The sequence below is a fragment of the Perissodus microlepis genome, chromosome 7 (genome assembly GCF_051167445.1).
Source record: "Perissodus microlepis isolate ML-2025 ecotype Zambia chromosome 7, ASM5116744v1, whole genome shotgun sequence".
NCBI lineage: Eukaryota > Metazoa > Chordata > Actinopteri > Cichliformes > Cichlidae > Perissodus > Perissodus microlepis.
In genome coordinates this window covers 48,921,509-48,941,879 of record NC_140467.1, presented here as the reverse complement: position 1 = coordinate 48,941,879, position 20,371 = coordinate 48,921,509, and the positions used below count along the sequence as shown (strand labels likewise).

Sequence of the window (20,371 nt, the reverse complement as noted above, 5' to 3'; positions counted from 1 at the left end):
ACACTGACATCTATATTTTTGGTATAAAATATAAAAGTAAAAAATATATAGACTACAAAGCTGACTGAGGCAAATCTGTGCTACTCAGGTTTCCAAGCAAAACTGATGTGATCTGACTTTATTTCCTCCCTGTGCTCTCACCACATCAGCTGACTGTTTGCTTGTCTAGTGCAGGGATGTCAAAATTAGAAAAACAGAAGAAAGAAATGTAAGAAAAACAGGAACTCTTCTGTCATTTCATTGTTACTCTATTACTTATTTACTTTGGTGTAGTCTGAATAGCCCAGAGAGGTCTTTATTAGTAGGAAAAGATGTCACACTTAGTGAAAAGTCCAAAATTTATGCTCTCCTTTACATTTTCCAAAGCAGTTCAGCGGGCCACATTGGAGTCTTTGTTGGGTTGATTCTGGCCCCCGAGCCTTATGTTTGACACCACTGGTTTAGTGAGGCTTTACATTACATGTTGCAACTTTGTGGTCACGCTTTGATTTAGGGTTGCACCTAACATTTATTTTCATTATCAGTCAGTAGTCTGGGAGTTATTTTTCTCTCCCTGCGCCAGCCACAGCTGTGGTTGAAGGTATTATGTTCCTGGATTGTCTCTGGATTGCATTCCTTTGAAGGCAATATATCTCAGGAATGTCTTGTGAACGTGAACTGGAAGTTATTAGAATTTGGTGATCAAACTTAATGTCCTTTTGACCTCATAAACACTGTTGGTCATAACCCAAAACTTCACCTTTGCCAAAAATGTTCCATACTTAACTAGTACAGTGGTGTCAAATATGTGCCCTGGGGGCCACAACTGTCTTGCAAAGAGTCAAATTCGGTCCACTAGATTGCAAAGGCAATGTGAGAAAATTGCAATTAATTGCAATTAATTTTTCAATAACATGCATTCTGATTATTATTATCAGTTATTCTTGCAATGTCAGATTGCTAAATCTCATTAGGTAAGTAAAATAATTTAACAAGATATAATGCTTTTTGTTGTCTGGCAAAGTTCTAATGTAATGGTATATAAGGTTCTTATTACTTTGGCATATGGCTGTGAATATTGTTGTTCTGCCCCAAGTGAATGCTTTCAAAATGTAATTCTTAACATGAAATAAAGAGAAATATTATTTTTATTATGCAGTGATTTTACTGGTCCGGTCCACTTGAGAGCATTTTGGATAGTTTGTGGTTCATAAACTCAAATGAGATTGACACCTGGTCTAATAGGAAACAAATGCAATGATATGAAATTCACTTTCACTCCAAAAAGGTCAGCTTACTGTGAATTCATGATGTTTGGCAAAACCACTTCTGACATTATCAAAACACATTAAATCAGGAAGACAACAAAAAAAACAAAAAAACAACAAGATTTATAAGCTGATTATCTGATGAAATCATATAATCCTGTAGCAGTCATTTTAATTTTGATCAATCATTTAGACAATAAAACATTATAAAAAGGGACTTCTGAAGCGTCATAAAAACTTTCATGTTTCTTCAACCACAATCCAAAACCAGCTGTTTTGAATAATACACTGGGTTTTTATCAGCTTATATTTGCTTTTATTTATTTATGTTTATTTTTATGTTTTACTTTAAATGAAAAAACACCATAGATGTATATCTTGCTCTTGTTCTGTTTCTACAAATAACCACTAATTATCTAAAAGATCTAAATGCAGATTGATTCTTTTCAGTTCAGCTGTTGATCATATGTTACAAGAACTGTTCTAATTGCTAATGGGGGGATTTATTTTCTAATTATGGTGACATTTGTGTTATACCTTAAAATAAAATTACCATACTAATATTACAACTTTTATGCAAATTTGTCAGCATTTGCTGAACAGTAATTGCACCATAATCGCTCGCAATAATTAATTGTATCTAGTTGTCTAGTTTCAGTCATTGCAATGACAGGCAGCGGTCGGTTTTAAATAAATAGTACTGACAGGCCTACAGGAATAGAAATAGAGCACATGAGCACGGAAAATGTGCTACAGAGCAAGTGATTTATATAGCTCTCCATATACACTCTGTTATGCTCTCTCTGCCATCAAGCATGCCTCAGTGGCTTGATATCATAAATAATGTTCAGTGGGAATACATAAATGCATGAATAACACCGAAACAAACAAATAACATGGCTATGGCATTGTCATATATCTACAGTGTTTCTAACCATATGCAACCCAAAGCTAACCAAAAGAAAAAAAAACAAAACAAAAACAAAACAAAACATAAAAAATAATGTCTGTGAAGGTTCTCAGTCATCCAGGTCATCGTAGTCAAAGGAGCTTGTAAAGAAAAGCGTCTGGACTTCTTTAAGTTGCTTGAAGACGTTTCACCTCTCATCCGAGAAGCTTCTTCAGTTCTAAAGAACTGAGAGGTGGAACGTCTTCAAGCAACTTAAAGAAGTCCAGACGCTTTTCTTTGCAAGCTTCTTTGACCATAAAAAATAATGACCTGTAACCTGAAAAAAAAACCCATACTATTTCATTTGCAGGGCTTTGCAAAATTGACCACAAGGGGGCGACAAATTGCAACGACTATATTTTCTCTGGCCAATGTTTCAGTAGCAACACCGAAAACTCGAGGAGGAATTTGAAAGTAGAGATTAATTTCTATATTACTGACGATGGAGTTTTATTTGAATTGATCGGCATGAACTGGTGTAACTGGAAAGCATTTTGTTTGAACAGCTCAATAAAAACACAACCAATCACTCTCTAAGTTTGGATATCTCCTGGGAAGCAATATGAAATTTGGCATAAGGTCAGTGTGGGCAGTGTGGGTAAAGATTATTGATTTTCTGGCCTAATGCCATGAGCAATGTATGTACCAGACATTTTAATGTGGCTGTTATCTAATTAAATTATAATGGCATTGCATTAGTATTGACGGAGAATACAGATCTGTGAAAAACATTTTGCCCCCTTCCTGATTTTTTTTGTTTTTTCATATCTGTCACACTTAAGTGTGTTAATCATACAAATCTGAATATTAGCTAGCAATAACCTGACTAAAGACAATGCAGGTTAAAAAAAATGACGATACTGTCACGGCTGGGGCAGCAGTCGTGTTGTGGAATGAAAGGAGGACCCAAAATGCAGGCAGCCGACTGATGATATGAGTGAGAGTTTATTTACAGGTGACAGTGGCAGGAACAGACAACGAATCATGAGACATACTAACGGAAACCTAAACTGGGAAAACTAAAGAGCAACTAGAAATCCTCAGGACACGGGGTGAAAGGCAGAGAGACGCAGACTGACGGAGGATACCAAAAACGCAGAGATACACTGATGAACGCAGCCCGGAGCACAGGCAGACACGCAGTATAAATACACACCAGATAATTAGGAGATGAGAGACGGGAGGGCAATACACCTGGGAGAAATCAGAGCCGACGGGACAGGGGAAACGTAATCTGAACACACTCACATGAGAGGGGACCTTCAGAATAAGACAGGAAACTCACAGACACAGAGAACTAGACGAGACACTAAACTTAGACAGATTCACACGCAGACAGTGTGACACCATAGACAGGCAGAACACAGAAGTGGGACCAGGGCAGGCACAGAACAGAACCCTAACAAATGGCAAATAATAACAGAATACATACTCAGAATAACAAAAGCACAAAGAAACACAAAACACTGAGTCGGCAGACTCAGGACCATGACAGATCTCATTTATCAAGGCTATTTGGATGAAGGTAAATATGACTTGCTGATAATCTCAGTTCTATTTCACTAGCCACACCCTGGCCTGACCACTGCCAAACATGTTGAATAAAAAAATTACTTAAATCGAACCTGTCTGACAAAGTGAAGAAACAATTAATTAATTAATTAAAAAACAGAGGATGGTCAAAGTCATTGCCATCTATCGGTCTGGAAAGCGTCACAAAGCCATTTCTACAGCTGCACAGTTGTGAATCTTTTGAGGAACCTATCAAAAGGGCACTGATGACTACCAAGACGGTAAGAACAGTAACTAACTGAATTAAATAATAAAATAATTACAAAATATAACAAAATAGCTTTAATAAATACACAGCTCTGATTATAAATAATCCAGGATATTACACATATTGTCCTTATCATAATGATTATCTCTATTGAGGATTTAATATTAAGGATGTGCACTATGCAGTGTGTACTGTGCGCCAGCATGCAACAGCATGAGGCTAGCACTGGCCACAACAGACCAGCAAAAGAGCCTCTGCATTATCCGACAGGTATTAAAAGACCTCAGCCACCTCAGAAAATAGAAACAGCTCTGGCCCTTCCTGTAGACTGCAGTGGTGTTTTAGCCCAGTCCAGTTTATTGTCAGTCCTGTGATTGATAGAACCATGAATTCTGCTTTCTACCAGAAGTCAAGTCAAGTCAAGTCAACTTTATTTGTCAATTCTGCCACATGTACAGGACATACAGAGAATAGAAATTTCGTTACTCTCAAACCCTAGATTAAAAAATGCAAATAAAATAATTAAAAATAAAAATTTAAATAAATACAATACAATTTTACATATAACAAGAAAGCTATGCAATATACAATATACAATATTCAAGTAAGGATAAATGACCATGAGTGTAAACCAGGCAGAGTAGTGCAAATAAGCAAATAGTGCAAATGGAGATTAGTAATATACGGTAAGAGATGGTATGACAACAAAGTCTTATGAGATACTGAAGAATCCTGAAGGAGAATGTGTGGCCATCAGTTCACACCCTGAAGCTCAAGAGCACCTGAGTTATGTACCAGGACAATGATACAATACACAGCAAGTCCACCTCTGAATGACTCAAAATAATATTAAAATAAAATAAAATAAAATAAAGGTGTTGGAGTGGCTTAGTTAACATCTAGACTTCAATCAGGTTGAGATTCTTTGGCATGACCTTAAAATTCCTCCACACTGATGCTGTACATCATGTACTTTCATATATAAAATAAGTTGTGTTTCCTCAATATTGTATTATGTGTTAGATTTTAGCACATTTGGTGCCTGAATAACATGGTGTGTCAGATCTAACACAACACGTGTTGTTCTGAAAGAATTTTTTTGGTTTTTTTTTTACACGTGTTAAAATTCACACAAAATGTGTTACACGTGGAACAAAAACACAGCGTCGTTTTTAACACATCCTGCCTAAGAGTGTAAAGCCTCATCTGATGAAAGGACAGCGAGTCAGATTAAATCAGGGGAGTAAATTAACATTTTACTGGATGTGCTAAAATCCAGTTTTGCGGAATAATATGTTAATGCAATTTTGTATTTACTATAGAGCGATTGTTTCAAAAAGATGTTTGTATAGATACCTTACCTCAAATGCATTTCTGCACATTTATTTCACCTTTTAATTCATCCCAGTCAGCTTGTTTGCTCAGATGTGGATATTTACCCTTCACTGCCCGTGTATTGTCTTGGTCACGGATTTATTGTGAGCAGAGTCCTCAGAGGCCACGTGATGGCGAAGGCGTTCCAGTTTACTCAGCGCATCACTTACGAAAGGAGCGTTTCTGCGTCGTGATACCGGAATGTGGATATTTCACCTTTCAAAATAAGAGCAGATTGTTACTAAAGTAGAAGAAATGTGGCTGTCCCATGTAATGTGCGTGGAGTTTTAAATGGACTCGTAACATTGATGCAGATTGTGCCCATATGTCTCAGTGGGAAGCGTTTGCGTTTGGCAAAATAATACAAAGTAAGGTATTTCACGACCTCACATTGGGCTTTGGAAAGCTGGAAGTCATTGATTAATATCTGTTTCATTATTTTAACAACCGATTAAGTAATCAAAATCCGAACATCAACATACCGCACGCTAGAACTCTGAAACAACACAGAAGAGCTCTGCAGGCACACCTACAGGCCAGTGATCACCCTTACCATCTTACAATGTGCGATTGCAGTCATGGCAATTTGATCATGAAACTGACTTCACGGTCAGTCATGAAACTGACCTCATTGTTAGTCACTGGTGCTAGTTTCGGTCATTAAGCCAATGTGCTGTTTATAAAGTCAGCTGAGACTGAAGGAGTCGCTCTCCAGTTCAGTGCGTGCGTGACGTTTCTCCCACTGAAAACACTACTTCCAGAAGAACAGAATCAACTGGGATTTCAACGTTTTGTTTTGAAAGGACTGATCGGATGTTCCGTTGATAATAGTGTATGTTTTGACACCGGTGCAGTGAGTGGCCTATTGAGCCCATTCTCTAAATAGGAGTATCTCCCAGGCGGACAGTTGCGGCAGCCTTCTGGCTCGGAATTTTTTTTTTCATTTTCTGGATTTTTACATCACAGATAAATTCCGGGATGCCTTCAAGTAAAAATCTCCAAGGTAATAAATAAAATGGTTACGGACTGCCATGCCCCCCTTTAGCGGGCATCTGCTTATGTCTGTGGCTAGCTGCAGCTTAACGTTAGTCTTTACAATAGAGCATCTCAGGCCGACCGGCTACAGTACAGGCTAAGCCTGTGTTAGTATTAACCAGCTATTTAATAAAAAATAACCTCACTTTCTTTTGTTTTGCAGGTGGAAAAGCTTTCGGGCTGTTAAAGGACCAGCAAAGGCAAAAACTGGAAGAAATAAACCAGGTACGCGTGTTCTCTTTATTTGCCGCGAGCTTCTCTAACGGCACTTCACGGTAATTTGAATTTTAATGAGCTCGCGCACACTTGACTTGGCCTTGGCCTCGTTTTTGAGGATTCGGTGCATTCCCGGGTAACTGTCTCAGGAGTGCGGTGAATTAGAAATCAAAACGCCACTGTCTCGTGTTTTGAAGCTGGCCGTGACCATGCTGTTGATGATGCATTTTTATTGATTTCCCCCCGTCACCAACTGCAGGGTCTGGGGTGCACTTGTTGAATGGTTGCATGCTGTCACACAGCTCCGTGCTAAAGGACCGTGAACGTCTCCCTCTGTCCCGATTATATCAATGTGGGAAACGTTTAAAACGCGTTTCGTGCCGACGGGAAACAGGTGTTACAATGAGCTCTTTGTTTAACACGCTTCGTCAGCCGTAGTTTGACGAGATATCTGTATAATCTCTGTTTTCCTCCTCTGCTTTGGATGTCATCAGCTCACTGCTGCGGCAAAATGTACACATATATGTATAAAAATAAAAATAAAAAAAGGCAGGCCACTTGGAAAGGAGCCAGTGACAGTAATGTATTTGCACAGCAGTCCCAGTTGCCACTACGCACTGCTTGTATTTATTTGTTCATTAGAGAAATGACCCCTGGTTCCTAAGCGGCTCTGTCTAAAAATATCAGTTATTTTGTGATTAAATCCAGGATTTTCTTTTGTACAGTGACATCCATTTAATTCCGCTGTATTATCATGACTGCATCTTGTAGTTCCCGATCTCAAATCTCAGCTTCTGTTCTGTATTCTGGCATCACTAGTCTATTATTTATTTTTTTTCTTATTAAGGCTCCAATAATGAGGAACTAATAACATGTGCAAGACATGTAAATGTGACAAGTAAATTTTGGCACTGTTCTTCTTGTTTTTCATGACCGAAAACAAAATAAAATGACTATAATTTGCTCATAGATGTAAAGTGTAATCCATATATCTGTATTTCGGTTTAACCGTTCCTTATAGATTTTCACGACTCATAAAACTGGCACTCCCTTTGTTTACATAACGTAAATAACTAGCAGGACACTTCTGTGTGGGAAATTGCTGTGTGATTCAGCACAGCTGAGTCAGGCATCCCTGATAAAGGTCCAGTCGTGGTGTTTATCCTCTTTACACTTAATTGCAAGTTCGATAGACACACAGAGGTCAGCGCGAAGAACAACGGCACGCTCTGTCATTCTGGCTCTCGCTCTGTCCTGCAAGGATTGTGGATGACTCCCACACGCCATGTTGCATCATTATAATTTCATTACATTAGCTCCCTTCTGGCAGCTTTATACCCTTGCGAGGTGTTCCACTTAATGAACACAGTGATAAGTAACGACAGTAAAGGGAGTCGTTGGTCTCCAGTTCAAAATCTGGACAGGACACAGTCAGATTTGGTGTGCTGAAAGTTCTCTGTTCATGTGTGGGGAATTCGCTGGAATCTAACAAGGAAGATGAAAAAGTAGTCCCAGTTTCATTAAACTTGTAAAACCTGCATTTTATGACCAGCTTCACTTTTGTTTTACCCCCTTCCTCTTTCTCAGGAGTACCTGGAAGACCAGAAATACAGTGATGAAGAAGACCTGGCTGAAAAGTTGGAAGGTTTCAAAAGTAAGAAAATCCAGCCCTTCCTTCAGCTGATGGCTATCTGCGGTGGTGTGGCTGGGGCTTTTCCTGGCTTTTGTGTTAGCCTAAATATTTGTTTATTTGGCAGGCAATATACACACACACAATCCTTTAGTCTTCAGCATTTTGTTTTTCTCTGTGGGAAAGACAGAATGCTGTGATTTCTAAAACATTTGTAAGGCCAAGTCCTTAGTGGCCTGGTAGGAATGTGCCGGGGCGTGACTCTGCTTGTTGTTGCAATATTCGGAGCTTTCCTGGGTAAACTCCTAGCTCCTGGGAACAGGAGTAAAAACATTGATACTTGCTGAATACAGGAATAAGGGTTGCACAATTTAGAAAAGAACTCCTTCCCCATTCCACAGATATTGCGTTTACATTTAAGGCATGAAGATTTTATTTTCTTTTTACAGTCGGTGTGAGTTTTTTAATCGGTTTCACATCAGACCAAAAAAGCAGTTTTATTGTAAAAAAACAGCGTAAGTATTGAAATGAAGAAGAGAAAATGCTCCAGTGTCCTACTTGCATTGCATGCTTGCTGGAGGAAATGGAGCAGTAATATATAAACAGAAATGGGACCAAGCACCAGGGTCCTGGGAGGTTTGCTGGGTTTTTTTTCCTCCCCCCCTCCTGTCTTTTCCACATTGTCCCAGAGGCTTAAAGGTCACACTGCTTTTAACTACCAGTCAGATCGATTCATTGCAACCCAGCACATGGAACAAAAAAACAAGATACAATGTAGTCATATTTTATTTTAACATTTATATAAAAACCCAATGCAGGTTTTTTTTTGTTTTGTTTTTTTTTTTAAGTTAATTTTGCATATTCAGATGACTCTATATTGATGTTTTCATTGATTTGTTTGGTTTTTGGACACCTGTTACTACTTTCATGGCTGAATGTAGTTATTCCTATCAGTTAGTCACTAGATTAAATTAACCAGCCACAGGGTACTCAGGCTGCTGGCCTTATTAACATAAATTAAATATAAAAAACATGAAAATATAGTGTGTGAAACATATTAAATCACATTAACAAAGTTACTTTACAGAAATAACAGTTTTGGAGCTGACCAATGTGTGCTTTCCTATATTAATATGATTTCTTAAAATAGAGCTGTTTCAGCTGGTGATTTCAGCACTCTAACGAATGAGCAATAACACTAATAAGCCTCATGCTCTGAGCAATTACAACTGTGAAATTTTTCTTCAGTTTTAATGAAAAATTAAGTTTTACAACCAGATTTTGGATGGGGACAATTTTTAGACCAAATATATCAAAAAGTGTTGATTCTATTATTCTCACACGCTAAGCCTACTTTCACACTGCAGGCAAAAGCGCATCAAATCTGACTTTTTTGACCCCATGCGACCCATATCCGATCATGGTATGACAGTGTGAACAGCACAAATCCGTTACCTTCAAATCGGATCTGGGTCACTTTCGTATGTGGTACTGAATCCGATACATATCTGATGTTTTAGAAAGCGACTGTTGTGTGAATGGTCATGTCGCATTAAATACGTCTTTTTCGTCACTGACACAAGACAGACGCCAATTATCAGCGCCGGAGAAGCGCCCGACGACATCGTGAACGCTTCCTGGCCATCCAGTGTAGATGTTAGTTTGGAAGACAACGTTGGAGAAACGTGAACATTTTATTTGTACTGTTTAATCTGCAGATTCTGACAGAAATCTGCAACTATCCTTTGAAGCACTGCTCCTCTCTAAAACAGCAATAAGGATAATTATTAGGCCATATTTAAATAACAAAAAAACTTTAAAACTTCAAGCAAAATTGGAAAATGTAAAGTCCGAAACAGGTCTTTATATTAAGGGCCATCAGTCAAACAATACTGTTTGGTCTGGGTCTAAACGGAGCGTGTTGTATGTGATGTCTTCTTTTGCGCATGTGGGCCGCTTTAGGGCCGTGAACAGTTCACATTGGAGCGCGTTTCCTGTCACATTTTATTTGTAGTGTGAACAACCAGACAAAAAAATCGGATTTGATCAAAAAATCGGAATTGAACATTAAGACCTGCAGTGTGAACGTAGCCTTAGTCTCAGGCATTGTACATACATAAATTGTATTCATCGGTACAGATCTTTTCTCCTTCTAACAGCAGCAGTTATCCAACAAATGAGTATTTGGTCAAATGAGACTGTGTTAACAAACCAGTCCACTAATCAACCTGGAGAGTACAGCCCTAGCTACTTCAGCCCAAGGGATTCACCGATGCAACTCCTGCCATGTCCAATACATACCAGTATCGGTGTTGAATCATCAGTACACACATTCATACCTAAGCACCCTGTCTAACATTTGTGAACACACTGCTGTGGAGAAGTGTCCAGGGAAACTCGGAGTTCAGTATCTTGAAGACTGGAGTAGCTAGGGAATCAGTCCATCAGTCATACCATCTCTACCCCCCTGAACCACTGCTGCCCATAATGAAGCCCAAAGAGGACAGAACGCATCAACCTGTGTCTGAGTTTTTCAGTCCCATTAACTCACTTGATTACAGTTAAAAAGTTTAAATAAAACAAACTTCTGCAACCACAAATTCTGTTCGCTTGCCTGGTAATTGCGGCCACTTGGCAAAGTAAACACAGACTAATCTGGGACTAAAATGAAAAGATGGTGCTGATAATCAACTACCAATTGAGCTAAAGTATGTAGCCTGCATTTGCTCAGAATTAGCCATTAGCAGTTCCCCTTTCTAAACTAATTCTGAAAAAAGTGTGTGTGAGTGAGAGAGTGTGAGAAACACTAGCACTGTACCTCTGCTTAGAGTTCCACAGGTTGTTTTTGTTTCTCATCACTCTCAGACTAATCAAAAAGAAAACTGAAGTTATGTTTTGGGGGGGGAGATGGTGGTTTTTATTTTGACTAAACAGAAGCTAATTGACAGTGCCATCTGCCGTGGGGGTTAGGGTCTTTTAAAGTGATGGGAAATCCTTGTGTTTATCTGTTGGCCAAAGTGGCAGAGGAAGTCAGTGCGGTCACCGTCCATTGCAGCTATTTTATCAGCAAGTCACCCTCCTTTTTTAAAAATGGAAAATTCCTTTGGATGAGCTGATTAAGTGGGTGGGAGACAAACAACTTTGTCTAAATCAAACTTACACTTCAGACCTCCTTATGAATGTCAGAGAAAAGTAAAAAAATAAAGTATATTTAAGGCTTTCTTGAGAATTTGAAGCCATTTATTTTCTAGCATCACTTGCCAAAAGAATTTGGGTCTGGAGGAGCAACTGAAGACTTGAGTTTTGTGCAGTTGAGCCGTTTTCTGTGGCTGCAGATGATCAACAGGCTGCACTACGACAAGTGGCCCACTCAAAAACTGCTGTGTGTGTGCGCATGTGTGTGCGGAGGCCCACTCCTCAGAGTTTACGAACAGGGTCGGCATTGTCCCGTCCCACTCCCCACGGGTTCGCTCAGTTAACACAGTACCCTCTCTCTGTCCCTCCCAACACACACACACACACAGCTCCCATTGTGGTACAGAAATAGCAAGTGTAATCTGACTAAAGTGCTCTTCCAGGGAAAAGGGAACAGAAAAATTTAGGCAGAAGCGGAAAAATGTCCGCTTCCAAAGAAGCAGTCAGTTCATTGACATGTTTCTGTTGTGCTTTTATAAGTGAATGCAAATCTAATGGTTAATAATTACTATTTATTCTTAAGCCTGTCTGTGGTTAAAACCACTTAGATTAGATGATATACCAAAAGTAATCTTTAGGCCAATTCCATTTCATTCCATCCCAGTTTAGAAATGAAAGCTTGAAAAAAGCAACAATCTTTTTCAATTCCATGTTTTAAAATGTGTGAATTTTCTTTTGGTGTGATACAGCAAAGTGATTTTTTTTTTTTTTTTTTTTTTCAATAGGAAAAAAAGAAGAAAAGAAATGTCTGATTTATCAGTGATGAAAGTCATGACTTGTTTTAGTCCTAGATGAGATTTTCATGCTCCTATTAGAGCTGCGGCTGGAGGCGTTATGTTTTCAGGCTATCCCTCCATCTGTCCCGTTCTCACAATTGTGATATCTCCTTAGGGATTTCAGATTTGACCCAATAGTTCACTTAGACTCGAGAAAAACCAATTAAATTTCAATTCAACATTTTATATTCAAAGAGGTCACAGGTCAGCTACCTCGTGATGTCACAATGCTGCCAAAACCATCAACTCTTCAGATCATTATTCACCATCATAGCTGCAGAGATTGTGTCCCTAACTGACATTTAGAAGGATGCTAAATTGATGATACTAGATTTATTTCTCCTAAAGTTTTCACTGCATCTATTATAAGAGTTTCCCTCCAAGTATTAATGGTAAATGTTTGTCTGTGAAGGTTCTCATGCTAATTAAAAAAAATTGTAACATTTGGTCTCATACATCCAAGTTATTCTATCGCATAAATAACAAGTTGTTTTTTTTTTCTTTAGCTGAAAACACTAATGAGGAGTTGTTAAGGGAGTGTTTTCAACAATGACAACGTGTTAGTGTCTAGAATGTTCAGTAATTACAACTTTTGTTTCTTTATAGTGAAATGAGTATAGAGCAGGGGTGGGCAATCTCAGTCCACGAGGGCCGGTGTCCCTGCAGGTTTTAGATGTGTCCTCGAACCAACACAGCTGATTTAAATGGCTAAATTAGCTCCTCAACATGTCCTGAAGTTCTCCAGAGGCCTGGTAGCGAACTAATCATGTGATTCAGGTGTGTTGACCCAAGGTGAGATCTAAAACCTGCAGGGACACCGGCCCTCGTGGACTGAGATTGCCCACCCCTGGTATAGAGTCTGTTTGTTCACAGCCCATGAACTGTCTGTATGCTGCTGTGCTTGGTGATTTAGGGCACAAACATATTTCTTTTCACTCTGTTTAAACTTGAAGTACTGTTTTAACTTCCTGACCTTCTGACTCTTAATCTGGCTGCCACGGCTCCCTGCAGCTGCCAGATTGCTTGCTTCCTGCTCAGAGATGTGGGAAAACACACACAAAAACCCACCTGTCCTTATCAGCTGTTTGTGTCTTTGCTAGGTCAGCTGTCAGCACAGTGTAAGATGTTGAGATCACTGGGCAGAGTGTGCTAACTGTTTTGCTGACATGTAATATGCTCTCTGGAGGTTGGTGCTTGTTAGTGAGTGTTGTACTGCGAGGTGTGTATGTGTGTGGGGGATGGTGAATGAACTACCACTGTTGGTAATAATCTCCTGTGCTTGTTTTGCAGATAAATATGCTGAGTTTGACCTGAACGACCAAGGAGAGATTGGTGAGTAATAAAACAACCCAGATAACAACTGTCGCTCAAGCCCATGTTGACATGAGGCAACAGTAATTAATACTGTGTGTGTGTTGTCTGCCCCCAGTGGGCGCAGGATTTAAACAGGCTCATGTTACTTTGCTGTGTGCTGCATGTGAAGTGAGACTGTTCTGTCCATTGTTGTGGAAGGTTTTGAACAGGTGTGGGGCCAACTGTAGTGTCAGGATCTGTTTGGGGTTCCTAAAACAAGCTCCTGTATGTCCTATAAAACTTCCCCAGTCAGCAAAATATCTGAATAATATTAGAAATCCCCTGTCAGCCCCTATTCAGTTTTCTGGTCTCTGCACAATTAATATTGGTTTTCCAAAATTTTGCACAGATATCTTTGTGATTCAGAAGCACTTTTACCAAATCATTACAATGTATTTTAAACTCATTACAGCTGAAATAAGTGGTATTTCTGTCAGAAGCAGACATTATAAAACTGTTAGACAGAAACGATCTCTGTGTGATAAATACTTGAAACTTTCTGTGTAAAATTAGTCAAGTCTATTGTAGGTGTTGATGTAATTTAGCGTTTTTGAAAGGTTTTTTTTTTTTTCTTCATATTATTGTGGAAAAGAAAGACTTGTACATAAATAGGAAAGCAATTCACCTTTTCCTGCTAATCGTGGATCCATTTGTCAACTCCACTTTGTCTCAGATCTGATGGGTCTCAAGCGGATGATGGAGAAACTGGGAGTGCCCAAGACCCACTTGGAGTTGAAAAAAATGATCGTGGAGGTGACAGGCGGCAGTAGCAACACCATTAACTACAGGGACTTTGTCAAGATGATGCTTGGCAAGCGCTCAGCTGTGCTCAAATTGTAAGTAAACCCCCTTTTAGTGTGTGTGCATGTGTGTTTGGAGTTTTTTTTTTTGTTTGTTTGTTTGTTTTTTAACAGTGATATTTTGTTTAATGTACGACTGTGTGCTGGTTCATTGCTTGTGTTCGCATGTCTAATAGGGAGGATATGTACTGTGTGCTGTGTCAGCCAATTGCTTCCTTAAACAGCAGGGGGTTCAGGGATGACAAGGGATGATGTCACAGCCCACATGCTGTATTGGCTGCTAATCAGCATGATAACAAAACCCATCTCTGTAGCCTATCCATAGTCAGCTCATCCCTCTCTGTAGTGGGTCTTAGGGTACTGAGAATAGGCTGATTAACCACTTATGGTTGCATAGGCCTGACAAAGCCACCAAAATTGACCATACTGTGTCATTAAAATGTACCCTTTACAATAGAAATGGTGTCTATAGAATATGTAATAATAACTTTTTCATGCTCCCCAGTGGAAAAAGTGGTGCACCTGTTTTTAAATGTGTTAATGTAGCCAGTGTAAGCCTTTTAAAGCAGCCTTGCACTAGGTCAACCTACAGGAGCTAGAGCCTGTAATGGCTGCTGCGTGTCAGCTCTGCTGGACTAAGCTGGCTGGACCCTTTAGCAGACAAATCTTATAATCCTGAAAAACAGCAAGCAGAGAAAATGCATAGCATTTCCTCCTCACTTTTGAACAACACTCAAATGTTGTTCAAAAGTGTATCCCATAATCCCACAGCTGCTATTTATAAAGATTTAAATCCCTTCCTGCTTCTCTTGTCTGCTTGCTGGTATTCTAGTAAGACTGTTGTTGCATCCAGAAATAACGTTTATCACTAATATATGTAATACATGCATATCATATTTCTTGTTCTACAGAAAATGAAATAATTATCTATATGGTTAACTACTAACTAGGGGTGCAACAATACTCATCGATATTGAACCGTTCGATACAGTGCTTTCGGTTCGGTACGCATATGTATCGAACAATTCAAAATGTTTTATTTATTTTATCAACTTTTCTTCTGACGATGCTGTCTGTGTTGAGCGCTCAGTGGATCTGCGTTTGACTACTCTGCCTAGGCTGCACTGTCGAGTGCAGATCCACTGAGCGCAGCGCAAGCTAGCAAGACAGAAGCTAAGCTAGTTGCAACATGGCAACTTCCTCAACGCTACCCGAAACTGAGCCTCCCCCACCCTCATTCAGATCTGGCGTTTGGAACTATCTTGGTTTTCATGTGAAGCATGACCCTGATGGTAAGCGCGTCATGGACAAAGGTAAAACAGTATGTCGGATGTGCCACGCAATGCTCAATTGGTGGGAACTAGTGCGTTAGCGCAGTTAGCTCGTTAACGTGTTGGCCGTCCAGCCCCACGCACGGGGCGAACCGCGGTAACTTGTTAACGGAGATTTGCCGCATTATGGCGTTAATGTCATTTTAACGAGATTAACGCTGACAGCACTAGTGGGAACACAACGAATATGACTGCACATTTACGTCGATATCATCCTAGTGCAAAGACAAGTGGAAGCAGACAAAAACAACAAGCACGCATGCTACAAACTTTACCCGAGTCATTTAGACAGCTGTTAGCACATGATTCTCCTTATGGGGACCTGATATGTTTAATATGCTGCTGAGAATATAGCCCAGAAGAAGCGTATAGTATAGCTTTTATTTTGGAAAGAGCCATTTCTCTGTAATAAACTCTCTTTTCCAAAGATGAGTGATTTCTCGATCAGATTTATTTTTTTTTTCATTCATTCATTTTTTCATTATTTTGTTGTTTCAGCAACATTAAATTTAAAAACTGTACTTTTGAGTTAAAATATATAGTTATCGTTTTAATAAATGACAAATTAAAAAGGCATGAACATTTTTTTTTTTTGTATTGAAAAAATATCGAACCGTGACACCAAAGTATCGAACCGAACCGTGAATTTTGTGTATCGTTGCACCCCTACTACTGTTTGTGTTTTTTTTTTTTTTGTTTTGTTTTGTTTTGTTTTTTTTGTTTTTTTTTTTCCAAACTTCAAATGGCAACCTACTTTTTTTTTTTTTTTTTTTTGTTGTTGTTGTTTTTGTCTCGAGAGGATATGAGAGGGAGAAGCTGAGGCCACAGAACCGCTTTAGAATGGTGTTATTCAAAGCATTTGGCAGGACAATAATTGATTTTAGTTGTAATTAGAGGGCAATGAATGACACCAAGCGCCGCAACTGGGCTAAGTTAGTGTTAGTGCAGTGCACAAGTACAAAAGAAGACACAGTCATAATTTGTTAGACCAAGATTTTGATTGACAAAGGAGCCGTGTAGGGATTTGTTAAAGGTCTTGCAGGAGAGCAGTAAAGGAGACCTTGCTCTTTGAAGTGTAATGGAGTCTTTATCAGATAATAAAGTCACACTGATTAAACAACACACATAGATGCCATAAAATTAAACAGTCTGTTCAATGTTATTGCAGCTGGTCTGGCTGCACAGGCATCCAAGTCCACGTGAGTCGCTCCCTTTGAAACTATTGACCATCTGCTATTAAGATGCCAGAATTCCCACCTCAACCCCTTTTAAAATATGCTTGCACTTTGGGGAAAAATACAGATGTGTGCTCATCTCTGTAAAAATCACAAATCCTTATGCTGACAGAACATGGTCACAATGGCCATGAAAACTCTTCAGTTCAAACATTACATTGATGAATATTAGTGGTGACGGGTAGAATGGCAGACAAGTCCTAAGTGTGAAGAAAAATGAGTGAGAGTAGTGGTCAGAGGAATGTGCCAGAGTTTGAGTTGCTGAGTGCCTGTTTCGTCACTGGGATCATTACTCCTTATGAGCTTACTGGAGCTTTGCAGAGTTTTCCAAAAAAGGAAGTTAAAGGCAGGCATTTGCTCTGAATAGCTCTTGTCAGATCACTCACTGTGCTGTGTCCAGTCTAAACCACTGTTGCCCTCGGTCCTTTTGTGGTTTCCTTTCATTCCATTCCTTTCACTTATTGCTCAGCTGCTTCTTGCCTGACTGCTACATCCCGTGTCTACTGTCAGTCTTTTAAATTTACATCTAAATTAATATTTTACAGTCTTTATGCCTCTCTCCGTGGTGCTGAGGGGAACATGCCAAGGCACTTTATTAGGGTACTGTTTTGCCTTGAGAATTGTCCTAATTCTCCATTTCACAGATTCAGCAAGGTGCAGAACAATTCCTCAGATTTAGCTCCATATTGACATGATAGCATCACGTAGTTGCGGCAGATTTGCCAGTTGCACATCTTTGGTGTGACTCTTATTTTACCACATTCCAATGCTCTATTGGATTGAGATCTGGTGATTTTGGTGGTCACATTGAACTTGCTGTCATGTTCAAAAACCCAGTTTGATATGATTTGAGCTTTGACATGACAGATTATCTTGTCTTCAGAAGATGTGTGGTCATAAAGGGATGGAGTTGGTCAGCAACAATACTGTGGTGTTTTAAAAGATGCTCAGGTGGTGCTAATTGGTCCAAAGGTTGTGATGAACACTTTTCCCACACCTTTGCATCACCACTAGCCTAAACTGCTGATACAGGGTAGAGTTATGCTTTTACGGGCAAATGTTGCAGAAACCAACAGACCAGGCAGCATTTATCCAAACTTCTGTCCGGTTTTGGTGAGTCTGTGTCAATTGTTGCCTCATTTTCCAGTTCTTAGCTGACAGGAGTGGTCTTCTGATGCTGTAGCACATCTGGTTCAAGGTTTGCCCTGTTGTGCATTCAGGGATGTTCTTTATTCTTCTTTGTTAAAGTGGTTATTCGTGTTGCTCTGGGCTTCCTATCAGCTTAAAGCAATCTGGCCATATTCCTCTTATATTAACAACAGATTTCCATCAACATTTATTGGATATTTTCTTTCAGACCATTCTTTGTAAATCCTACAACTGGTTGTGTGGGAAAATCCCAGTAGATCAGCCTTTAAAAGTGAAATACCCAGACCAGCAACAACCTGTCATGTTCACACTCTCTTAAATCACCTTTGTTCCCCTTCTGAGGCTGGGTTTGAACTTCAGATAGCCATGTTCATCATATTTACATGTATAATTGCATTGAGCTGCAATTACGCATGGTGACAATGATGTAAATACTGCTCTGCTGGTCCTGTGGTGGACCTATAGAGGGTGCAACTTCCCTGCTGGGATGCGCTCAAATTAACATTAAATGGAGATCTTGTGTTAACTGCCCATGACTCATCTCTCTCTCTCCACAGAGTTTTGGTTTTTGAAGACAAAGCCAATGGCTCTCCCTGCAAGCCGGCCGGACCCCCTCCAAAGCGGGACATCGCTAGCCTTCCTTAAGTGTCAGGCCTCCATGCTGCTAAAGGAGCTGAGGGACCATCAATAGCTATGTGGAATAATGTAGAGTGTCGTGTTCATGTGGGACCAGTGATCAAGAACGTCATTTTGTGAATATATGATGTGTGTGAGTTTTCTGTTTGAAAGACTGAGCCCAAAACTCACTAAAATTGTTTGACTGTGAATATTTTATTCCTCTTTTTTCCCTCCTTTAATTAAAATGTAGCAGTGATAATAGTAACTTGTAATCAGCTTGATAAATTACATTTTGTAGTGTGTTTCATGGTTGCATTTTAAGGGAAGACTTAAAATTCTCCAGAGGTCTCTTTTGCTTCCACAGTCTGTTTCTTTTTTTTTTCTTTTTGACACATTGATTTTAATGATTTAGAGCAGTATGCTTTTGGAAAAGCACAAGGAAAATGAACAGTTTATTCCAACACACTTTTGCACTCTTTCATGCATTCCTGCCAGGCTTATCTTGGTCAACATCTTCGCTTCAGATCAGATGCCAGAGATTTCAAGCCCTACCCACTTCCTCTGGGTCTAAAGCACCTTTTGAGTCAAAGTACTGATCTGGAATGAGTAACCAAGTTATCATTCCCACTTTATGATATATAAAAAAAAAAAACCCACTGGTGTACATGTGTGTACTTGCTGTACTTTGTGAGTCACAATGTTAGTAAAAGGATAAGGCATGTTGTTGACTTTCAGTGTCCTTATGTGGCTTGAAAAGCAGTAAATATGACTCGATTTAGAACCGCTAGTCTAAGTTTGACATACAGGCACGCAAGCAGAACAGATGTACATATTATACTACACATCGTACAATCATATTATTTCCAAGTGCCTCAAAATGCAGATACTGTAGAGCTTACACAGTTTGGAGGAGGGAGTGCACACTAGTGTTCAGTTCAAGCAGTCCTTTTAGTGTATGAATTCAAGAAAACCGTGAGATGCTATCATTTAGTGTTTGGTGAGAGTTTTAATGATGTTTGTTGAAGTGTCTGATGTAGTTTTTGTTACTGGTTTCCACAATATTCTGAGTGAGTGAGGTTCACATATGGTGGATTTATTTTTTCTGTTCTTTTTTTTCCCCCCTTTTTTTTTAACCATTATTTTGTATGCCACTGAAAAAATGTAACCTGATATTGGGTTATTTGTCTTTGTCGAGTTGTCTTCCTCATATTGTTCCATAAGCCAGCCATTTATCTCTAACATGGTTTCTTCTCCTACATGTTAAGTAATTTATGACTGTGTTTGTCTCCCCAGTATAAATGTTCTTTTAACAAACAGTATTTACTGTGAAATTGGTACTTTGACACATAACATGTTTTAACACCATTATGATACTTTGTCTTTCGTCTGGTGGTTATTTTACATATTTAGTGTTGTTAAGACACCAAAGCAATTAAAAGTCTTCTTACACTGGGCACAAGTGTTGAGTTGTTCACTGTGGCAAAACTTGTCTTAAACTGGTAAGATTTTAGGGTTAGCAAGTTTCAGATGGTTAGTTTTGTAAGTATTTGAACAGTGATATAGTTTTTGTAACTTGGCCTTTGTACAGGAGCCCAGTGGATTTTTAAATCAAACGAAGTGATTTAAGTGCTGACTTCTTGCTTTAATAAAAATGGTTCAAAAGTATTGCATTAACCACTTTTA

The 20,371-nt window shown here is 39.2% G+C and overlaps 1 protein-coding gene across 1 annotated transcript; it reads left to right on the top strand.

The window, feature by feature from the left end:
* The first annotated feature begins 6,174 nt into the window (after window positions 1–6,174).
* On the top strand, window positions 6,175–20,371 carry aif1l (allograft inflammatory factor 1-like). Its single transcript, XM_084935631.1, has 6 exons — window positions 6,175–6,353; window positions 6,549–6,610; window positions 8,189–8,255; window positions 13,493–13,534; window positions 14,229–14,391; window positions 18,628–20,371. Exons 1-6 carry the CDS (start codon window positions 6,329–6,331, stop codon window positions 18,713–18,715), a joined length of 447 nt encoding a protein of 148 aa, XP_084791757.1. The 5' UTR covers window positions 6,175–6,328; the 3' UTR covers window positions 18,716–20,371.

Bases quoted from the DNA above. Each gene is read 5' to 3' on its own strand.
- aif1l (XM_084935631.1), top strand. From the start codon at position 6,329: ATGCCTTCAAGTAAAAATCTCCAAG. The intron at 6,611-8,188 runs GTACGCGTGTTC...CCTCTTTCTCAG, and splicing joins AACTGGAAGAAATAAACCAG to GAGTACCTGGAAGACCAGAA. The intron at 8,256-13,492 runs GTAAGAAAATCC...CTTGTTTTGCAG, and splicing joins AAAGTTGGAAGGTTTCAAAA to ATAAATATGCTGAGTTTGAC.